General features: G+C 40.6%; 1 protein-coding gene across 7 annotated transcripts in view; it reads left to right on the forward strand.

Annotated features, from left to right (window-relative positions):
• RUFY3 (RUN and FYVE domain containing 3) overlaps positions 1-21,591 on the forward strand; it is a 388,583-nt gene that overhangs the window by 342,822 nt on the left and 24,170 nt on the right. For 5 of the 7 annotated variants that reach the window (XM_082258987.1, XM_082258988.1, XM_082258989.1 and 2 more), the window contains 6 exons: positions 1,950-2,019; positions 2,582-2,662; positions 3,097-3,180; positions 6,406-6,573; positions 7,598-7,695; positions 18,698-18,817. In XM_082258987.1, coding sequence (XP_082115113.1) covers positions 1,950-2,019; positions 2,582-2,662; positions 3,097-3,180; positions 6,406-6,573; positions 7,598-7,695; positions 18,698-18,817 — 621 coding nt within the window. Of the gene's footprint in view, positions 1-1,949; positions 2,020-2,581; positions 2,663-3,096; positions 3,181-6,405; positions 6,574-7,597; positions 7,696-11,433; positions 11,753-18,697; positions 18,818-21,591 lie in introns of those variants that run through there. The other 2 variants (XM_082258991.1, XM_082258992.1) reach the window with 1 other exon arrangement.

Here is a 21,591-nt window from a genome sequence, read left to right on the forward strand (position 1 = left end):
CAGAAAGCGATCCTCCAATATTCCTCTATTGATTCCAATGGGTCCAAAGCAAACAACACTCCACACCATATAAATGCATGGGGAAACAATAATGGGAGATCTAAGTGCTCTCTGTTTAATCTGCACACAATTTATTGGTAAGAAAAAAGCCTAATGCACTCACATTATAGTAGAATAGTTCATGCGTCTCTCATAATAGTGAAGCTATCAATGGCATTGAGGTCGGCATCTCCCTGCCTCTCTCCTGCTCGCTTCCGGGATGGCTGGCGGGTCATGCGGCGTCCCCCCGAACGCGTTGCGTCCGGTAGGTGGGATTTCTTCAGCGGGGATGGGGACAGCCAATAACGAGCCAGCATAAATAACCCTAACTCCACCCATATGCTAATAGCGGAAACCGTCGTCTCGCGACCGCCCGCTCCCCTCCCAATCCGGAAGTCAGCAGATGGGACGTCACTACCGTGTTAGACCTAGCGTCCGGGTGTCATAGCAACACCCTAATTCCTAATAAAGACGCTCAGGTAATGTTTAAAGAACATTAATCAGTATATCAATACTCCAATCGGAACACTCCAATGGGGCAGATGTTATTATGAATAACCTTTATCCTTCTATAAAAACAGGATATAATATGGACAAATATGGACAATTATTATATTGACCATTTTAATGTTTATCATGCTATTGTGGAGTTTTATACATTTTATCACATATTTATATTTGTAATCATTTATCATATATGTAAGAGGTCGAGGTACTCCTGCCATCTAGTGGCAATCCCGAGATGGTTTGGGTTTTGCGGCATATTTGTCCATATTATATCCTGTTTTTTAAAGGATAAAGGTTATTTATTAAAGGCCCCAAATTCAAAAAAATGACAGCATTCAAAACAGCCAAACTTGGCATTTTGAATGCTTTTAAGTGCAGAGGAGGGGTTTAGGGTCTTTTAGACCCCCAGATCCCTCCACAAGAGTACCTGTAAATAAAAAAAAAATTTAATGTACGAAAATATCGGCCAATATTGGCCGATACCGATATGCAATTACCAAAATATTGGTATCGGCAATAAAAAAAAGGATATTGGTCGATCACTAATTTGAATATCCTTTCCCAAGAGGCTCTTTGTAATATGATCTCTTCTGAAAGGAAGCAAACTTCAGATTGCCTGGCATAGGATACAAATCCTGATCATAAAATGTGTATAGCTCCTGAAAAACTGCATGACCCTTAACTAATGTTGTCAGGACAGAAAATGAAGAATAGGGATGAGGAATAGGATCCTTCACTATCCCGCCAGGAAGCTGTCACTAAGCACTGCCAATCAGAAGCGGCCAAGGCATCCCCCCGTGCACATTTACAAGGGGTGTTTATGTGCGGCTGCTGGGTGGGTCTACACTTCAGCCACATATGATTTCCAATGCCCAGTAGCAGCTTTCTAAAGAGATAGCTCAGGCAGGTTCAGACTTGGATCCGAACATAGCTGAAAATATATTTGGTGAGGCGTACTACTGTTTCCTTGTATATATGTTTGTTTTGACACAACATTTCTAAGCAACAAATGATGAATTAATTATGTTTTTAAAAGTGTGGTCTACCTGGCACAATAGGTGGTCCAGAAATAACTTTGGGTACATTTGGCCAGTGGTATGGACAAACAAGGGTCTCTTTGCTTGGAAACTCCATTGGCCAGCTATTTCTAGAACTGAGGAAAGCTGCTCAAGTCTGCTACAGTGCACAAAACACAATGTGTTTCATTGCAATTCAGCCTGTATTTAAATGGCAGAGTTCAGCGGCTTCTCGTACACCAGAAGTGGCAAATAAGCTTTTTGGAGTGCTGTAAACAGCTGAAAATGGGTGCTTCAGTCATGGAGAGCTAATCCAAATGGAAAACCTCTTTAATTCTTTAATAGATATGTACCGGTACTCATCATTCTTTTTTGTGTTCATAACAGTGCCACTGTTAACAACCTTCAGGCAAAGGTGGATGCACTAGAAAAATCCAACACAAAGCTAACAGAAGAGGTATGCAGAACTTTTATTCTTGAGTTGCCTGATTACTGCTTTTTTTTTTTTATTGACAGTTCTTATTGCTTTAAACTTTGCAGTATGTATTCTTACACTTTTTTTGCTTCAGCTATAAAAATCTATCAAAACTGAAGCAAAGTAGAGTGGTTGCAAATTACCAATCCGCTCAATACAATCTGCTCCTCCTATTGCTCCAAGAGTCTGGCTGTCATGCTGATCTATTGGTGTTGGCGCTTTCTGCTTCACTTTCCAAAACAAGTTTACAGATTAGGTGTTCAAACCGCTCTGACTTGATTCATTGATTGTGAGATTTTAAGTGTTGAAACAGACAGGCAAGTAGCAGTTTTAAAACTAGGGTCAGCCATGGCAGCCTATGTATTTCTTAATACCCTATTACCCACCTTCTTTAAATGTGCAGGTTAGTTACAATTACCTCACACTGCTTTACTGGCCCAGACTCAGATGAGTTGCCTTATGATTTCTAGAAAATGTACACCAAATACTGAATTTGTGTATAAATACGTAGATTGTGTAGATCCCACATATATCTTCTTTCCAGCTTGCAGTGGCAAACAACAGAATCATTACCATGCAGGAGGAGATGGAGAGAATGAAAGAGGACAGTACCTACTTTTCCAAGGTAGGTAACTGATAGTTGTACTTTCTGTATTTACTTAATAGTATGATGACCGATTAAGACTATCACACTAAACATCCTTCTAATCTATCCTCGGCAAGACAAAATAGCACACTTTGCTCAACCCTAATTCCCAATCTGGATATTCAAGAGGTGTTTAGACTCCTACCCCTGTAGGCTAATCTAAGTCAATAATGTTCAAAAATATGGCACCACAGCAGGGTCTTCCAAACATAAAACTGCTTCAGTGTATCAGTAAAGCATTTTTTTTTTGGGTTGGGAAGATCCTGTCAGGGTGCCACCTTTTTGAACATTTCTCATCTATCCACCTTTTGATAGACTGTGCCTATTTTTCACATGAAGCAGCAAAGCATCTAACTAGTAATTTTACTCTGGTTGGGCATACTAAATATATAACTTTACTCCATTTATTTCAGGGTAACAAGCAAGAAAGGACTGCAGATGGGCAGACATTAAATGAGGCCAGGAAACACTTAAAAGAAGAAACCCAGTTAAGATTGGTATGTTGATTTTTTTTAAGATGGTTAGATACTATTTCCAAAAGAAATCACTTTATCGTCCACACAGATACAGTACAGCCAGTGTACTTACAAGATACCTAATAGTTCAACTAAAGGAAAGGTATTAGAGTGGACTGCATGGTTTGGAATTTGTTTAGGTTCTTCTGACTGTGTATTATTATTTCTGTGTCTTTTGTTAACAATCTGTACATAAAAAACTGTAAAAAATTACGGAACTTCAGATCTACTTTTTGACCAAGAACTGAAGACACAGTCCGTATAATGAAGATATGCATAAGCAGAGGTCACTTTAGGTTGGGTTCACAGATGTCTGGCTGCAGTTTGCAGTCAAGAGTCTGGTGCCTTTCTGTTCACCGGTTCAGGTGCGATACAGGGCCAGATTTTTCCCTGATTTCCCACCTGAACTGGACCCAAAAAATGCACAGGACACTTTTCTAAACTGTACCGCAGCCTCCCCAGACATGTGTGAAACGGCTCTATTGGAAGTCGGTCGCATTTACATGTTATGCGAATTGGATGTGGGTAAAAACGCATTCCAATTCGCATATATGTAAAGCCAGCCTTAGGCAGCTAAAGTTATGTACAGATCTCAACTTGCCTGCCCCTCACCAAGCTATTGTGTGGCCTGAATCAGTCACTATTGGGGAGGATTGACATGTGGAAGAACTTGGAATTTGATTTCCTTATAAATTTAGCTTCTTATATACAGGTGTATCTAAGAAAAATTGAATTTCATAAAAATAGTTCATTTCTGTATTTCAATTCAGAAAGTAAAACCCATATGTTCTATAGATTCATTACACACAGAGTGATATATTTTAAGCATGTATTTCTTTTAATTTTGATGATTTTGGCTTGTATCTAGTGAAACCCCAAAATTCTGTATCTCAGAAGATTAGAATATTGTGAGAAAGCTCAATAGTGTAGACTCATGGTGTCGCACTCTAATCAGCTAATTAACTAAAAAAAAAAAAAACTGTAAAGGTTTCCTGAGCCTTTATATGGTCTTTGTCTGGTTCAGTAGGTTACACAATCATGGGGAAGACTGCTGACTTGTCCAGGAGACAGTCAATGACAGCCTCCACAAGGAATGTAAGTCACCAAAGGTCATTGCTAAAGAAGCTGGCTGTTCAGAGTGCTGTATCCAAGCATATTAATGGAAAGTTGAGTGGTAGAAAAAAGTGTGGTAGAAAAAGGTGCACAAGCAACAGGGATAAGCTTGGCAGAAGCAAAAGCCATTCAAGAATTTGGGGGAAATTCACAAGGAGTGGACTACGGCTGGTGTCGGTGCTTCAAGAGCCACCACACACATGGGCAACAACTGTCACATTCTTTGTGTCAAGCCACTCCTAAACCAGAGACAATGTCAGAAGCGTCTTACCTGGGCTAAGGAGAAAAAGGACTGGACTGTTGCACAGTGGTACAAAGTCCTTTTTTCATTTTTTTTTTTTTTTTTGCATTTCATATGAAAATCAAGTAAGTCTGGAGGCAGAGTGGAGAGACACAGAATCCAAGTTGCATGAGGTCCAGTGTGAAGTTTCCACAGTCTGATGATTTGGGGAGCCATGTCCTCTGCTGGTGTTGGTCCACTGTGTTTTAGTCCAAAGTAAGGGCAGCCCTCTACCAGGAAATTCTAGAGCACTTTATGCTTCCCTCTGCTGTCCAGCTTTATGGAGATGCTGATTTCATTTTCCAGCAGGACTTGGCACCTGCCCACACTGCTAAAAGTACCAGTACCTGGTTTTAATAACCATGGTATCACTCTGCTTGATTGGCCAGTTAACTAGCTTGAACTAAACCCAACAGGAAGATGAGAGACCCCAGACCCAACAGTTCAGACGAGCTGAATGCCATTATCGAAACAACCTGGGCTTCCATAACACCTCAGCAGTGCCACAGGCTGATCACCTCCATACCACGCCGTATTCATGCAATATTTAATGTAAAAGGAGCCCCGACCAAGTCTTGAGAGCATACTTTACTGTACATGGACATACTTTTCAATAAGCCAACATTTCTGTATTAAAAATGCTTTTTGTATTGGTCTTATGTAATAATCAAATTTTCTGAGATACTGAATTTTGGGTTTTCACTAGCTGTAAGCCATATAATCAAAATTAAAAAAAAGAAATGCTTTAAATATATCACTCTGTGTGTAATGAATCTATATAATAGGAGTTTCACTTTTTGAATTGAGTTACTGAAATAAAATAACTTTTTGATATTTTTTTAATTTTTTGAGATGCACCTGTACATCTATTTATGCATTTGTTCATCAAATGCTCAGTTTGAATTGCCCAGGTTTACTTTAATCTGCATACAATAGTAGTCAAAAATAACATAAAAAAAAAATAAATTCTTGTTGGGGAAAGCTTTGACAACTGTGACACATTGGAGCAGTAGAGGTGTAAAAGAAGGAGTAAGAGTACCAGAGATAGGGATGTTAATACATGGCAGGAAAATCCTAAACAACAGTCGGACACCTCAGATGAGGTCATATAATGCACTGAAAAGGTAATATATATTATGCTTGAGTGCCACAACATTTCACTTGCTACATATTAAATGGTTAAAGTAAGGGCTATTTTTTTTATTCATCAAGCCTAGATGAGTCTTTTAGTATCGATCTAGGCCATTTTCTTTTTTGGAATCGCAAAGAAAGAAACCATTGATAATGCCTTCTACTAAACTAAACAAATGAAGGAAGACTATCTTTAGTTGTTAGAGGAGGCTAATGCAAAGAAGGCATCAGCATGTATTTTTTAGATTCAAGATTTAGAAATACATGAGTCCATGTTCAATTGTTTAATTAAGAATGAAAGGAGCAGTTAGTGTTTGGATAGAGGTTCTTGATCTCACTATAGATATTGAACCCCTGCCCTCCTGGCTGCCAGTCTAAAACGAACGCTGGGAAAGAGATCAAAGTAATACCTTTCCATCTGTCCCTACCCAGACAGCCATCCAGTACTGATGGCTGTGAGAATAGTTATAGAATAGTAACCCTTGTACAAATCCTTTTTTCTTTTCTCTTGTTTAGAAGAAAATATAAGGGACAGAGGTAGTAACTGCACCGCGCAAGAGTTTCATGGAATTTAATGTTAACTGCATGCTATACTCATCTGCATAATTTAGGTGAAGCAAGTTGTTTAATTATAATACATTTTTGCTGATTTAAATTCTTATTTTTGACAAATATATTTACAGGATATAGAAAAAGAACTAGAAGTGCAGATAGGAATGAGACAAGAGATGGAGATGGCCATGAAGATGCTGGATAAGGATGTTTGTGAGAAGCAAGATGCACTAGCAGCTCTCAGACAACAACTTGACGACCTCAGGGCCTTAAAGCATGAACTCGCCTTTAAACTGCAGGTCAGGAGCCAAATCACCATTATGAAGTGCATTCAAAGACATAGCTTTGTTATTGTTAACCTCCCTCCCTTAACCCGAGCTCTGCTCTTTGTATTTTTCCAAACCATAGACACACCGATAACCAAAAAGGTAGATTACCATTTATCATAAGCCAGCTTTGTGCACCCACACCATTCCTTCCCAGCTGCTTATCACTAACTTTGCTAAACTCTTCTTTTGCAGACATATCTGACTACTGGTGGGTGACCAAGGATCAAATTTAACAGGGACTGGACGAATTTTGATCTGGGTTTAGACCTCTCCCAGTTCGACAGAAGTCGACTCCTGTCAAATGGGATTGGTGGAAAACCTTCATTCAATCATGGGCTTCAGCGATGATCAGTGTATTCTAACAGCGAAGAATCCACGCTTTCAGAATACAAGATCACAGAGGGGAGGATTCCTCCATCCACCTTGCTTGTGTGGATGGGGGAATCCTTTTTTATTTTATTTTTTTCGTTCAGCCGGAAAAAAAACGAATCGTGTATACCCAGCTTGAACACCGAGAGGTGTCAGCTACTTGTATTTTTGCATTACTAGGTTGTGGATTACCAGCACTTGAATGGTGAGATATAAAAAGGCCTCACATACTGTTATTTATTCACATATATTATTGAGTAGTATGGACAGCTTCACCACATATTACTATACCAAAATATACTTTGTGCAGTAGTTGGCTTTCCCCTTGTACCTCACAATACTACACAATCCAGTCTTTAAGGAATAAATCCTAGGTTTCTGTCCCGAAAGTTTCAAACATCTAGTGCTTTTAAGCGAAGTTCAAGTCATCCAGCCTATTTATTATATGTAGGTTCAGGGTAATATTAGACCATATAGTGAGAGACTTCCATAGGTGCCCCATAATGTGGACACGTTATATCCAACAAATAAAATGCCAGTGAAAGCTTACTCAGGTTATGTTTTTGTATTTTTTTTCTTTTGAAGAGACTTTCTTTTAATAGTGGCTATGTCGCTTCTTTGGCAGAGTTCTGATCTGGCAGTGAAACAGAAGACCGAGTTAAACAGCCGCTTAGAAGAAAGGACCAATCAGATGGCCGCCACCATTAAACTGCTGGAGCACAGGTAAACACACACACCATCATCTATTCAATGACACACAACTAAAATACACAGCTGTATGCTTTGCTTTTATTTACACTTCACAGGTCTGATGATCTTATTTTGTCACATTGGGCATGTCCTGTATCTAAACCCAAAAACAAAAAAAAAAATCTTTAGATGTGGTTGCTACATTCCTATTAGTGAGTACAGAAAATACCTATTGGTCTTACCAGAAATGCAGTGCCATTTGTCACTGAGAAAAAGCATAGTGTTATCTCTGTTTTGTAAACTATAAGTTCCATCAACTATCCAAATAATGAAAATGAACAAAGGCTCCAGCCTGTGTGACAACCATGGTTCTTTTCATAGATACCTTGGAGAAGTGAGTGTAGACGCAAAGAGAACAGAAATGGGTTACTGATTAGAAAAATAAAGGATACAATCCTTAAGTCCCTGTTCACACTTCTGCGATGCGGGAACGCTGCGAATATGCAGCATGTTCTAGTACAAAAATATAGTACCGTGATGTACATGCCATCATCCCCAATAGTAGAACAACAAAAAAGAAAACACCAAGGACCAAGAGAGGTCCAGGAAAGCGGGACTATATCGGTATGTATATGGTTGGAGGGATGCAATCCCAACTCCACTATGTAAAAAAATATATACAACTTTATTGCCATATGGTTAAAAAAGACAAAAATAACATAACAGAAGAACAAACCTATATATTAAAAAATGTTCCCGCATCGCATCCGCACCCCTGACAGTTCACACTGCCATATGCGATACGCAGGGGGTGTCAATTAACCACTTTACCACTAGAGCATTTTGCTGTCTTACGTCTGGGCCACTTTTTGCGATTCGGCGCTGTGTGACTTTAACTGACAATTGCGCGGTCGTGCGATGCCGTACCCAAACGAAATTGATGTCCTTTTTTTCCCACAAATAGAGCTTTCTTTTGGTGGTATTTGATCACCTGTGCGATTTTTACTTTTTGCGCTATAAACAAAAAAAGAGCGTTTATTTTGAAAAAATAACAATATTTTTAACATTTTTTTATATGAAATTCCCCCCAAAAAAGATGTAAAAACCAATTTTTTTAAACATTTTTGGCCAATTTGTTTTCTGCTACCCATGTTTTTTTTAACGAGTAATGGCGGCGATCTGCGATTTTTTTTTTTTTTTGCGGGACTGCGACATTGCGGCGGACAGATCGGACCCTTGACTGACATTTTTGACACTTTTGGGGGTACCAATGACATTACTGCAGTAATCAGTGCTATACATATGCACTGTTACTGTAAAAATGACACTGGCAGGGAAGGGGTTAATTTTATTGGAGAGGGAGGGGTTAATGTATGCCTGGTGCTTACTGACGTGTGGGGGGGGAGGTGACTGTGTGAGACAAGGACAGATCGGATGTCCAGCTATGCTGAACAGTCCGATCTGTCACTCCCTGTCACTGAGGAGATCTGCCCGCTTGTGTTTACACAGGCGGGCGGATCTCCACACTAGATCCCCGACGATCGGGGCAGAGCAGCGGCGATCGCCGCTGCTCCTCCCCTGGCCCGACTCCCGCTGTGAATGAAAACAGCGGGAGCGCGCCTCCGGCGGCGCGCGAGTGCCGCCTACAGGGGAGGAGACTGGCGACGTAGGTCTACGTCGTCAGACGGGAACGAGCCACTTTGCCGCAGTACTATTCAAGTACTCAGCGGTAAAGTGGTTAAAAGTTAACGACATCCCCAGTTGAGATCGCATATTGCAGTGCGATATGCAAGTTTGCACAGAATCGGATCACACTAGTGTGAACCACCATGCGATCCAATTCTGCTGCAGATAAAAAAAAGGGTCATGTGCGTGTTTAGTGCGATTGCGGTGCGAATTCAGCCATACAAACTGTATGGCTGAAATTTGCACCGCACAAAGATCGCATGTAATTTAGGAGCAGTGCACTACGGATTACATGCGATCTCTGTGATCGCACTAATGTGAACCGGCCCTGAAGTGATTTTAAAGAGATTTATTTTGTAAATAAATATGTTCTACTTAAACCTGCTCTGGGCAACAGAGCAGCCTCTTTGATCCTGGCTCCTCCCACCTGCAGAGTCCCCCCCACAGCAAGCTGCTTGCTATGGGGTCACTCATGACAGTTAGATCCCAGAGCCGTGCTCTGTATGTCCATTGACACACACATTGTGACTCGGCCCCGCTCCCTCCTTATAGACTATGATTGACAGCAGCAAGTGCTGCTGTGCCTGAGTTAGTGAGGAGAGGCAGAGCAATGATCCTGCTCTTGTGCACAGTGCTGGGTTGACATCAGGCTCAGGTAAGTATAAGAGAGGGTTAGAGGGGAAGCTCCACAAAGAAGGTTTTTTTACCTGAATGAATACCATCCATTCAGGTTAAAAAACTTCTGACCTTAGAACAACTTAAAAAGAATAAAAAAAAAAAAAAAAGGAAAAACAAATGCAGCTTCCACATCAAAGCACTGGTTACCTTAAATAATTTACGTTGTTTTTGTTTTTATGGGTTTGGGTATTCTTTAAAGTATATCTATATACAATTTTTTTCTTCTCACGCATGGGTCTATTGAAAAAATGTTCGATCAGCACTGCAGCCAGCATAGGAGTCCCTTCTGTTAAAATACAGTAGCGCAGTGGGAGGATTCCACCATTCACCTTGCTTGTGTGAATGGGGGAATCCATTCATTTTTTTTTTTCTATCAGCCCGCTGATCAATTTATAACCAGCTTTGATTTTTTTTTTTTTTTTAAAATGTCCCATTTGGGGGAATTTCCTTCACTTCCTTTGAAGTGGTGAAAAGAGGTCTCTCCATGGCGAAGGAAATACCTACTTTGTTGCCACTAATAATGGGATCGGGCTTGTCAGAATCCTACCCGCTAGGAAGCCGTCACTGCACACTGCCAATCATAGGCAGCATGTGAATGTGCAGCTGTGGGCCCAGAAATGCCTCATTGCCTATGGTTGGCAGTGTGTAGTGGCGGCTTCCTGGCTGGTACAATCCAAACACTCCTGAGCCCATCCTTAGTTGACACTAGAGGAAGTGTCCCCATTAGAAGATTTACACTCTTTTGTTCTGATGTCAACTTCCTTTTATCCTAAGTTTTAGTCTCAGTGAAAGTGGTAGATAGAGGGTGACTCTCCCCAGTGGGGTCACAAATGGCAGTAAAAACTTGACATAGTTTCTGCTCCTTCCGCAATTAATCTAAAAGCACCTGTCAAAGAGACAGGAAGTTATAATAAATGTCTCCAATAAGGCCACAAACAGAATTAAAAAGTTCTAATGCTTCCCCCTAATCTACCTGACCTAAAAAGATTTTGACTGAAGTTGAGTGCATGATATTTTGTGACATTTTTAAACCATTCTGCTGAATTCTGTCAGGAATAATCAGCAAGTTAGGCAGCTCAGAAAAGTAACCAGCAGCAATCAATCAGAATTCGTCCTCACTCATCTGACACCAGGAAATTTAATATCTGCTTGTCTGTTATAAATTTCATCTCTTCACACATCATCATTGCTTTTCAACTGTAATACTGAATTACTGAATAAGTCACATATTGTATGTTTGCTGTATGCATTTTTTTATTGCTGTCTTAAGTTGTATTAAATGTTCAACTGATCATTTTTTTTCTTGATGTTCTCTATCTGCTTTATTAATCATTTACCCTCACCTGTCATCTGACTTTATTTTTGTTCATTTTAAACCTTGCTTACCTTTTAAAACTGACAAAATAGTGAAAAGGATTTGGTGAAGCAGGCAAAAACCTTAAGTAGCGCAGCGTGTAAACTACTACACAAGCATCAATAGGTGCCCAATAAGCAACCACTGAACAACACTAACAGAGCAACTTGGTAGCAGGAGGAAGGGAGGAAACCTGCCCAGTTACTAGCTACTACATAGATGTTAAATGTTGCCTACCGTTTATTTGGAAACTGCTGCATTTTGAAGCCATGGCTCCTCTGTTCTGTTCTCCTTTTTTCTCCTACCCTCTCACTATAGATGGAATCTTTGTTAGAACCCTGAAATATTTGCCAAATAAACTTTTTAAAACCATTTCTTTGTTAATTGTTTCTATTTTTCAATAACTAAAATAAAGGAACAGAGAAATAGATTAGAGCCGGTTCACATTAGCGTGACACGACTCCTTACTACTTCGGGGGCGACTTGTACATTACATTGCACCACGACTTTGGAGTGACTTGCAGGGACTTCACATAATGGAAGTCTATGCAAGTCGCTCCGAGGTCGCCCCAAAATAGTACAGGACCCTTTTTCTAAGTTGGAGCGACTTGTGTCGCTCCTATTAGAACGGGTCCTGTTGCGGTCAATGGACCGCGAGGGAGTGCGACTTGTCAGACTGACAAGTCGCGCTAATGTGTACCGGCTCTTAAAGTTGCCATGTCAGGATTGATTTGTAAGCCGCTGAAACATGTAAGGACCCTCTTAGAGCTATAATAAAACAAACCTTAGTGCTGCGCTAAATAATATCATATTAAAACAATCAAAAATGAATCAATAACAACAACTGCTAAAACATCAGTTGTGACAAATGTGTGCTATACTATAAATAATATGCGAATTATTATAAAAAAAAAATTCTTGCCTGCCATTGCTGGTCTCCTGAAAATGCTTGGTCATTTGACTGGTATTCTAACCCCCTGGCTTCATTTCTTTTCAAGTCACCGATCTGAAACAAGTGTGTAGGTTGGGAAAATTTAGAGAAAAATCAGTTCTTCTCAGCATACTTGTTCCTATTCGGCAATACAGGGAATTATGAAGATGTTAAATCCTAATGACAGCCAGGCAGGTTTCCTTCAGGTGTGCAGCCTTGCCCTTCATGGTGTGTCCTGTTCACTTGTATTCTCTCTGCATAGAAGATCCAGTGTCTGGTCAGGCTGTGATGTCACTGCTGAGGCTTACCTATCATTGCCTGAGCTTAGTGTAAACATTGCACAGTATTTTGGTGTACTGAGCTAAGCCTTACATCCAGGCACTCTGGTTTGGCTAGAATTAATTACAAGAAAAATATCAGAAATTAAATAAGGGTGCCATCTGCTTAGCCACTGAAAGAGACCTGGTCACAGACTTAAAAATTTGCTGGTAAAAGCACAGCCAAACAGGTATTTTAAAAGCTTACTTGCAGTGTATTTTGTTTCCATACAGTGGCGAAAATAATTATTTGATCCCCTGCAGATTCTGTAAGTTTGCCCACTTACAAAGAAATGAAAGGTCTATAATTATTATCATAGATGTATTTTAAATTATAGAGATGGAATATCAGCCAAAAATCCAGAAAAAACACATGATACAAATGTTATAAATTGAGTTGCAGTTCAGTGAGTAAAATAAGTATTTGATCCCCTACCAACCAACAATAATTATGACTCCCACAGACTGGCTATAGTATGTGCTTATGTGGTACACAGATGAGTCCTGCCAATTTAGGAAGGTCTTCCTAACAACAACTGTGTATAAAAGACGCCTGTCCACAGAATCTCTTTCTTCCATTCAAGTCTCACGATCATGGACAAGTCAAAGGACTTCAGGGACAAAATTGTAGACCTGCACAAGGCTGGAATAGGACTACAAGACCATCGGCAAGAAGCTTGGTGAGAAGCAGACAGCTGTTAGAGTGCTTATTTGCAAATTAAAGAAATACCAGTACAAAATAAGCATCAATTGCCCTCTGTCTGGAGCTCCATGCAAGATTTTGCCTCATGGGGTAAGGATGATCATAAGAAAAGTGAGGGATCAACCCAGAACTACACAGAATGATCTCAAAGCAGTTTTTACTACAGTCACCAAACAAACCGCTGGTAACACAGTACACCGCCATGGTTTAAAATCCAAGGCCCCCTCCTCAAGAAAGCACATGTGCATGCCTGTCTGAAGTTTGCAAATGAACATCTAAATAATTCAGGGAAGGATTGGGAGAATGTGCTGTGGTCAGATGAAATCCAAAATTGATCTCTTTGGCATGAACTTGACTCGCCATGTTTGGAGGAAGAAAAATGACTATGACTCTAAGAACATCATGCCTAAAGTCAAGCACAGAGGTGGAAACATTCTGCTTTGGGGCAGTTTCTCTTTTAAGGTATAGGCTGACTTTGCCGCATTGAGGGGCCAATGTACTGAGCCATGTATTGTAAAATCTTAGATGAGAACCTTCTTCCCTCAGCCAAAACACTGAAGATGAATCGTGGATGAATCTTCCAGCATGACAATGACCCAAAACATACCGCCAAGGCAACAAAGAAGTCGATCAAGAAGAAGCACATATTAAGGTCATGACGTGGCCTAGCCAGTCTCCAGACCTTAATCCTATAGAAAATGTATGGAGGGAGCTAAAACTTTGATTCGCCAAGCGACAGCCAAGAAACCTTAAGGGTTCAGAGAAGATCTGTAAAGTGGACCAAAATCCCTCCTGAGATGTGTGCAGACCTGGTAACCACAGTGAATCCTACAAAATAAATGGACAAGAAGGCGCACACAGCTAGTGAACTAGGTGCATGTGCCTTCTTGTCCATTTGTTTTGTAGCATTCACTTTGGATTACCCACGCTGTGGAGGGCTGCATCCACCAAGCATTTGGATTTGCTGCTGTTCACTTTGCATCTAACTGCAGAGGACCTCATGCCGCTGGAAGTGACTGTTTGTAGTTTAAATCTGATAACCAACTACAAGAAATGTCTTACCTCTGTGCTTGCCAACAAGGGTTTCTCCACCATGTACTAAGTCATGCTTTGCTTGGGGATCAAATGCATATTTACTAACTGAACTGCAACTCTATTTCTAACATTTTTATCATGTGTATTTTTTTCTGGATTTTTGATTGATATTCTATCTCTATCATTTAAAATACAACTATGCTAAAAATTTATAGACCCTTCATTCCTTTGTAAGTGGACACACTTAAAAAATCTGCAGGGGATCAAATATTTTTTTCCCCGCTGTATGTAGTTTTTATTGACTTGCAATGTGCTTTTAAAATCTCTAAAAAATGTGGCTTCTTCAGAAGAATCCATTCTCTAGCATTTTTCCCTCTCCCGTATTATAACCCTCTGTTTTTCTGAGAGTGCCTAAATACTCATTGGGTTGGCCCAGCTCTTCCACCCCTCCTGTCACCTCCCTACACGAACCTTTTAAGTAACTGCCAGGGGAGGAGCAAAGGGAAATGTTATAGAGTGTCACTTGCTGGAGTTGCATAACGTCAAGGATGGCAGCGCCCAGCAGTCTCGGGGCTTTTTCATGTCTAAACGAGACTTTTTTTTTTATAGGTAAAACTGTCTTTAATATGTTAAAGGATAACTCCACCCTAAAACTAAAATCCCTTCCTCTATAGATCTCCACTATCTAACCCTAACCTATCAATAGATCTCCACTATCTAACCCTAACCTATCTAGCCCTGTAAAGAAGAAATCAGTATAAATACCTTTTTTAAAGCCGATCTGATCCAATCTCCAGTGGCAGGAGCCCTGCAGAGGACACAGCCGACAACGGCTGTGAAATGAATGGGAAGTGACATCACCCATAGACTTATTATGGGGCTTCCGTTGGTTGTGTCCTCTGCACCAGCCTCCACAGCGAAGCCACGCCTGACAGCTCCGCATGGGATCGGGGCGAATCGGCTTAAAAGAAGGTAAGTATACTGATTTCTTCTTTACAGGGCTAGATGGGTTAGTGTTAGGTCGTGAAGATCTGTAGATGCAGGGATTTTAGTGTTAGGGTGGACTTATCCTTTAAATGTACATATCCTTAGGGATTATTTTTTGTTGAACTGAAGATTTTGTGACAGGGTATCTTTAAGGCCCCTTTCACACTTGTGCGACCTAAAAGCTGGGCGATTTTACCACAATTTTGACTGGACTTGAACCAATGCCTATGTCTTTGGACCTCAAAACGCATTAAAATCGGCCCAAAGTAGTGCAGGGACTACTTTGAAGTCATTGTGACTTGAAATTGTACAGATATGAACGGTACTCATTGGAAATCATGGAGTATGACTTGTCATGCGACTTTGCAGTCCCAGGTCGAAGGTAAAGTCGCACAAGTGTGAAAGGGGCCTTAGACGCTCTATTTTCCTTTGCAAAAACCATAAAGAATTGCACAGTACAGTGTTCCATAAAAGCCAAAATTCAGTTTACTGTAGTAGGTTCAATTAGCAGATGCTTACGACTAATTGCCATTGGGTTGCTACACTTTGCACATCATCAGTATTACTTGTACTTGGAGAGTAAGTTTGTTACAAGAGGTAAAAGTGGAACTTCCGCTTATCTGTCTCCCCCCCCCCTCCCTGGTGCCACAATTGGCACCTTTCAGGGGGGAGCGGGTACCTGTTTTTGACAGGTACCCTGTCCCCACTTCCGTCGGACCTTGCCGCGGCGAGGTTCCTCAGAGGTTTGGCCCCCTACTCCTCCCTCTGCTTCATGGCCAATTACTGAGAGCAGCGTGCTTTGCGCATGCTCAGCAGGGACCTGGCTGTGAAGCCGCAAGGCTTCACTGCCGGGTTCCCTTACCGGCAATGGGGGCGGAAGCACCCGACAGCCAATGGAAACATCGGCTGGGGTGCCGACATGGCTGGACTCCAGGACAGGTAAGTGTCATAATATTAAAAGTCAGCAGCTACAGTATGTATAGCTGCTGACTTTTAATTTCTTGAAGGGGGGGTAGTCGTGGAATTCTGCTTTAACTAAGAAAGTGTTGCTTTGCATCAAGTTAGCTAGGGGCTCAACAAATATGAATCAGGATAATAAAAAAACTGGTGTGAAACGAAAGGCTTTATTCTGTACACATTCATGTTTAAAGATTCTCCAGCAGATTACTGATGTGTCCTAGTACACATTGACTGAATGTCAGGGGGCATCGGGCCTGTTCAATAGAAACCGGCTGACATTTGACCCGTGTGTACTGCAGCCGTTCTGACAGAAGCCAGCCATACAGGGGCATAACTGGAAAAGGTCTGCCGATCAGCTCCCGTTCAGCACTTTCAGCCAATGGCTGAGAGCGCTGACCGGACCGTCCTGGGGGGGGGGGGGGGTTCAATCCCCCCTGTCAGAACACAATAGCAGAGCAGGGGAGATCGCTGTACTAACATCGGATAGTTAGTTCAGCGACTCCTGAGCTGTCAGTTTTTTTTTTTTCTTTCAAACAAACAGAAACTAGTAGTGTGCACTAGGCTTTAGGCCTCATGCACACTGGACATTTTTACAGCTGCTGTTTTTGGCTTCAGATGTTTTTTTTTCTGCAGCCAGTAAACTCCCAAGTATGTTATCCTATGTGTCCATACACACAAAAGCTGTTATCAGCAGTTTTTGGCAGGGGTGTTTTCTGACTGGAAAAAAACTCCAGAACTAGTGGGTTTTAAGAAGTTTTTCCAGCTGTAAAAACATTCGAACTCTGATAAAAGCTGAAAAAATGCAGCTATTCAGCGTTCATTAGCGTTTTTGAGCCATAAGCTTTTGTGGGAGTACAGGTTTTCTTAAAAAACCATTGAAAAACACTGCAAAACTCATTCTGCAGCTAATGCTATTGGCGTTTTTAAAACGTCCAGTGTTCATGGGGCCTTTAGGTTGTTAAGAAATCTATCCGATTCCTCCAACCACACTAAACAATGTGGATGAACAAATCTTCTCTGCTGGCTATTGTATTATGCCAGCCCGCACCTGGGGCTTTAAAAATACCTGAACAATGGCTGCATCTGATTAGAATGCAGCCATTGGAATGCAGCCATTGGAAGCCCAGGTCTTCCAACTTTTTGCTAGAAAGATGTTAAGCTGTTGGGCAGGAGGGTGCCTGCCAACAGGGCCACCCACGTCTTGAATTTTGTCCAGTTCATCAAGAAATAACCAAAATTTGCTCTGTATATGGCCAGCTTTAGCAAAAGTATATATGAAAGGCATCCATGGATATACTGTATGTCTCCATTGCACAAGTCTTACCTATTTTAGGATTACGATCACAGCTGACAGTAAACAAGACAGAAAGCCATCAGTATTCAACAGATGTTCCAATAGATTGTTTAAAAGGGATTAGTTGTATGTCGTTCTGGAGGTAATTCGGCTGTAGAAATCTGCGTTGAGATGGGGAAATCTTTACTGAATGTGTACATTGGATGAGTATAGAACGGAACAATGGCAAAATGTTTTTTGCAAGCCACAATGAGTTGTAACAACTGTTGTCACATTGCATAGGGGTAAGTATGTGTCTGTGTGCTACCATTTCTGCTAGCAGCTTTCTTGACCTGCTTTTTATTGTAAGTAATTCCCTTTGCATTAATTGTATCAAATTAGCCCCTTTTCACACCAGTGCAAGTTGTCATACCATTTAATAGTCCCAAATCCCATGACAAGTTGCACCCCATTGCCGGCAATGGAACTGTTCATATCGCCGTGATTCCTGTCAAAGCGATTATGAAAAAGGTTCCTGCACTACTTTTTACTGATTTCATTGTGACTTGCATTGATTTCTGTTAAATGAAGTCTGAAGCCGCAATGAAATCGGCAGTGCAAATCGCACTGATGTGCTGCTTTGAAATTGCATTGAAGTAGCGCAATTTCAAAGCTGTGCCGGTGTGAACCAGGGCTAAATGTGTTTCTGGCAGGGCCTAAAAAGACCTAAAATCTGGCAGTGCCCTATGAGATTCTGTGTGGTGGCCCAATAGCTAAGAAATAAGTATAATTTTGTATTAAACACCTAAAATAAGTAATACAAGCAACACAAACCCAATTCCTTAACAGAAAACTACAGTGGTAGTTAATACATGCCTATAGGTCATCTTTTGCCTGATTCACCATTAAGAACTTAATTTCATTTTCTAGCACTTATTCATTTAATTTATTTTTCCTGTTTCCTATCCATTCTGATCCTTTATTCTTTTTAACAGTATTTTGATTTGAGTTTTTTTCAGTTATTTTAGTTATTAAAGTAGCCTTGTCCCTGTCCCCACCACCCCCCATTGCTTTTTATTTTTTATTACCCATTCATGTGGCTCAAACCCAGACTCCGAGTTTCAGAGCGAGACAGACAGTCAGCCGAGGAAGCCAATCGTCTCTTCAAACAAGAATTTGGCGACAAGATTGAGAGCCTCCAGCTGGAAGTGGATCAGCTCCGGAAGCAGTGGTGAAGAAATGATTGCTTGCTGTAGTTCTAGTCACAAGCAGCGGTGATGCCATCTTGGTGTCTCTGGTGCCAGCCAATTGCCTAACCTCTTGCAGGTGGTGATATCTTTTATTGGAAGTCGTTAACCTATTACATAATGCTGCTGTGTACAGTCATTCTGATTTTGTTTTTGAAATCCTTCCTCCCAGTTGACACTATGTCCACTGTAAAATACAAAATGACATTAATCAGAGGTGTCACAACCTGCAGAGAAAATGTACTAATGAGAGCTAATGGGCATTTTGTAAAATAAACATGTTTTCGCTGTAGTTACATATTTAGATCTCTTCTATTGTATCTGATTATACTTTTAGGCACAGGATCTTTTATTTGATGCTACAAAATTTACTTTTTGTTGATCATGACTTGTACATCTTGATGGTCATGTGCTTAATTATTCCTCCACTTATTATTGGAGGCTGTCCTCCACAGTTATTTTATACTGTCAAATAATCTGTAGAAGGAGGGAAGATAACAGGAGGATATATGACCATATACACGTTGTGGTGGTCATCACAGTGCATTCTGGGTAAAAGGTTCTGTGCCTGTTTAGCTTGTAATGGCTTTGCTTTCTGCTGCACTTCTTAACTGCTTGATCTCAGTTATTCACTAAGATCACTATTATAAAATAATGCTAAAAACAAACAAGGCTAGCAACATTCTTATGGGGTTGTCAATACAGCAACACAGACCCACATACTTGATCTATAGAAAATATATTTGGAGGTAAAACTTTATCTCCTGATCTCTGCTATGCAAAGGACAAGGATACATGCATGCATACAGTATCTGGTATGAGGCTCCCTAAATTCTCTGGTCCTCTTGTGATTTCCTGCAGTATAATTGTCAAAGCATATCCAGGGGTCTTCAAACTACGGCCCTCCAGCTGTTGCGGAACTACACATCCCATGAGGCATTGCAAAACTCTGACATTCACAGACATGACTAGGCATGATGGGAATTGTAGTTCCTGAACAACTGGAGGGCCATAGTTTGAAGACTTCTGATATAGACACTATTGAAATTCAGAGGTGAGCCAGAATTCATACATACAGAAAAAATACATAATAAAATGTTTGGTAAGGTATCCATGCATGTACCGACATTGAAGAACTACGGAGCAAACACTGCTGCATAGAGCACATTCTCCACTTAAAGCAAGTGCTAATACACTGGATTTGATGGAAAATCAGCCGTTATTTTCTACTTTTGGTTTACTTTACGAGTGCTGGAATTATAAAGTGCGTGGGTTCAAAATTAATAAAACGTAAAAGTGTAGTGCTAGAAGTATTAATCACAACAATGATGAATAGTGTCCAAATGAATGAAGAACTAATAATCACAATAATGTGTATATAGGGAAAAAAGGAGAAAAAAGTGTCCAAATGAATAAGTCCCAAAAAAAACTGATGTGAAATCAAATCCTAAATCCGCATGCACAATATTCCAAGGGGGGATTCTTCCCGTGACACCAAGGGTATGTGGAGGAAAGGAACACCTCTGTGATGGGGTATGATAAGCAGCTTACCAGATTTCCATGGCTGCTCAACTTAATGAGTCAGCCTCTCCCAGCTATTAATCAAGACCACTGAAGATCTGATGTTACGTGGATACTTATTCGATTCAAATGGACCACCTCTCAAGATGCATGAAGGGATCAGTACAGGATAAACACTCCTCAGTATTTTTCATCGGTCATAAATGAATATGTAAGGAAAAAGAAAGCGAGGCCCATAGCGTGATCCCGTTTAAAAATTATAATCTTATTTATTAAAAAATAGTACTCACAATGTAGCATAAATAGACAGGTATATCGAATGGTTGTACAAGGGATGAAAGTGCGGCGTCCCGCGGACTGTCCCAGGTAACAAAATAGTGAAGGCCGGCTAAGTTTCGAGGGGCGTGTGGACGTTGCGTCTGGAGTCGCCAACGTTTCGTCTCAAGTCTATTGACTCCAGACGCAACGTCCACACGCCCCTCGAAACTTAGCCGGCCTTCACTATTTTGTTACCTGGGACAGTCCGCGGGACGCCGCACTTTCATCCCTTGTACAACCATTCGATATGCCTGTCTATTTATGCTACATTGTGAGTACTATTTTTTAATAAATAAGATTATAATTTTTAAACGGGATCACGCTATGGGCCTCGCTTTCTTTTTCCTTACATATTCATTTATGACTGATGAAAAATACTGAGGAGTGTTTATCCTGTACTGATCCCTTCATGCATCTTGAGAGGTGGTCCATTTGAATCGAATAAGTATCCACGTAACATCAGATCTTCAGTGGTCTTGATTAATAGCTGGAAGAGGCTGACTCATTAAGTTGAGCAGCCATGGAAATCTGGTTAGCTGCTTATCATACCCCATCACAGAGGTGTTCCTTTCCTCCACATACCCTTGGTGTCACGGGAAGAATCCCCCCTTGGAATATTGTGCATGCGGATTTATGATTTGATTTCACATCAGTTTTTTTTGGGACTTATTCATTTGGACACTTTTTTTCTTCTTTTTTCCCTATATACACATCATTGTGATTATTAGTTCTTCATTCATTTGGACACTATTCATCATTGTTGTGATTATTAATACTTCTAGCGCTACACTTTTACGTTTTATTAATATTTTGAGTCACTGTTGGTTGATTTTGTGTTGGCTGCTGACATTTATCATTCTTTCACTCATCGCATTAGCGCGGAAATTTTTAGAATTTTATTTATATTGTGAGTTCAAAA

The sequence above is a fragment of the Pelophylax lessonae genome (assembly GCF_965119305.1).
Source record: "Pelophylax lessonae genome assembly, chromosome: 1".
Lineage (NCBI taxonomy): Eukaryota > Metazoa > Chordata > Amphibia > Anura > Ranidae > Pelophylax > Pelophylax lessonae.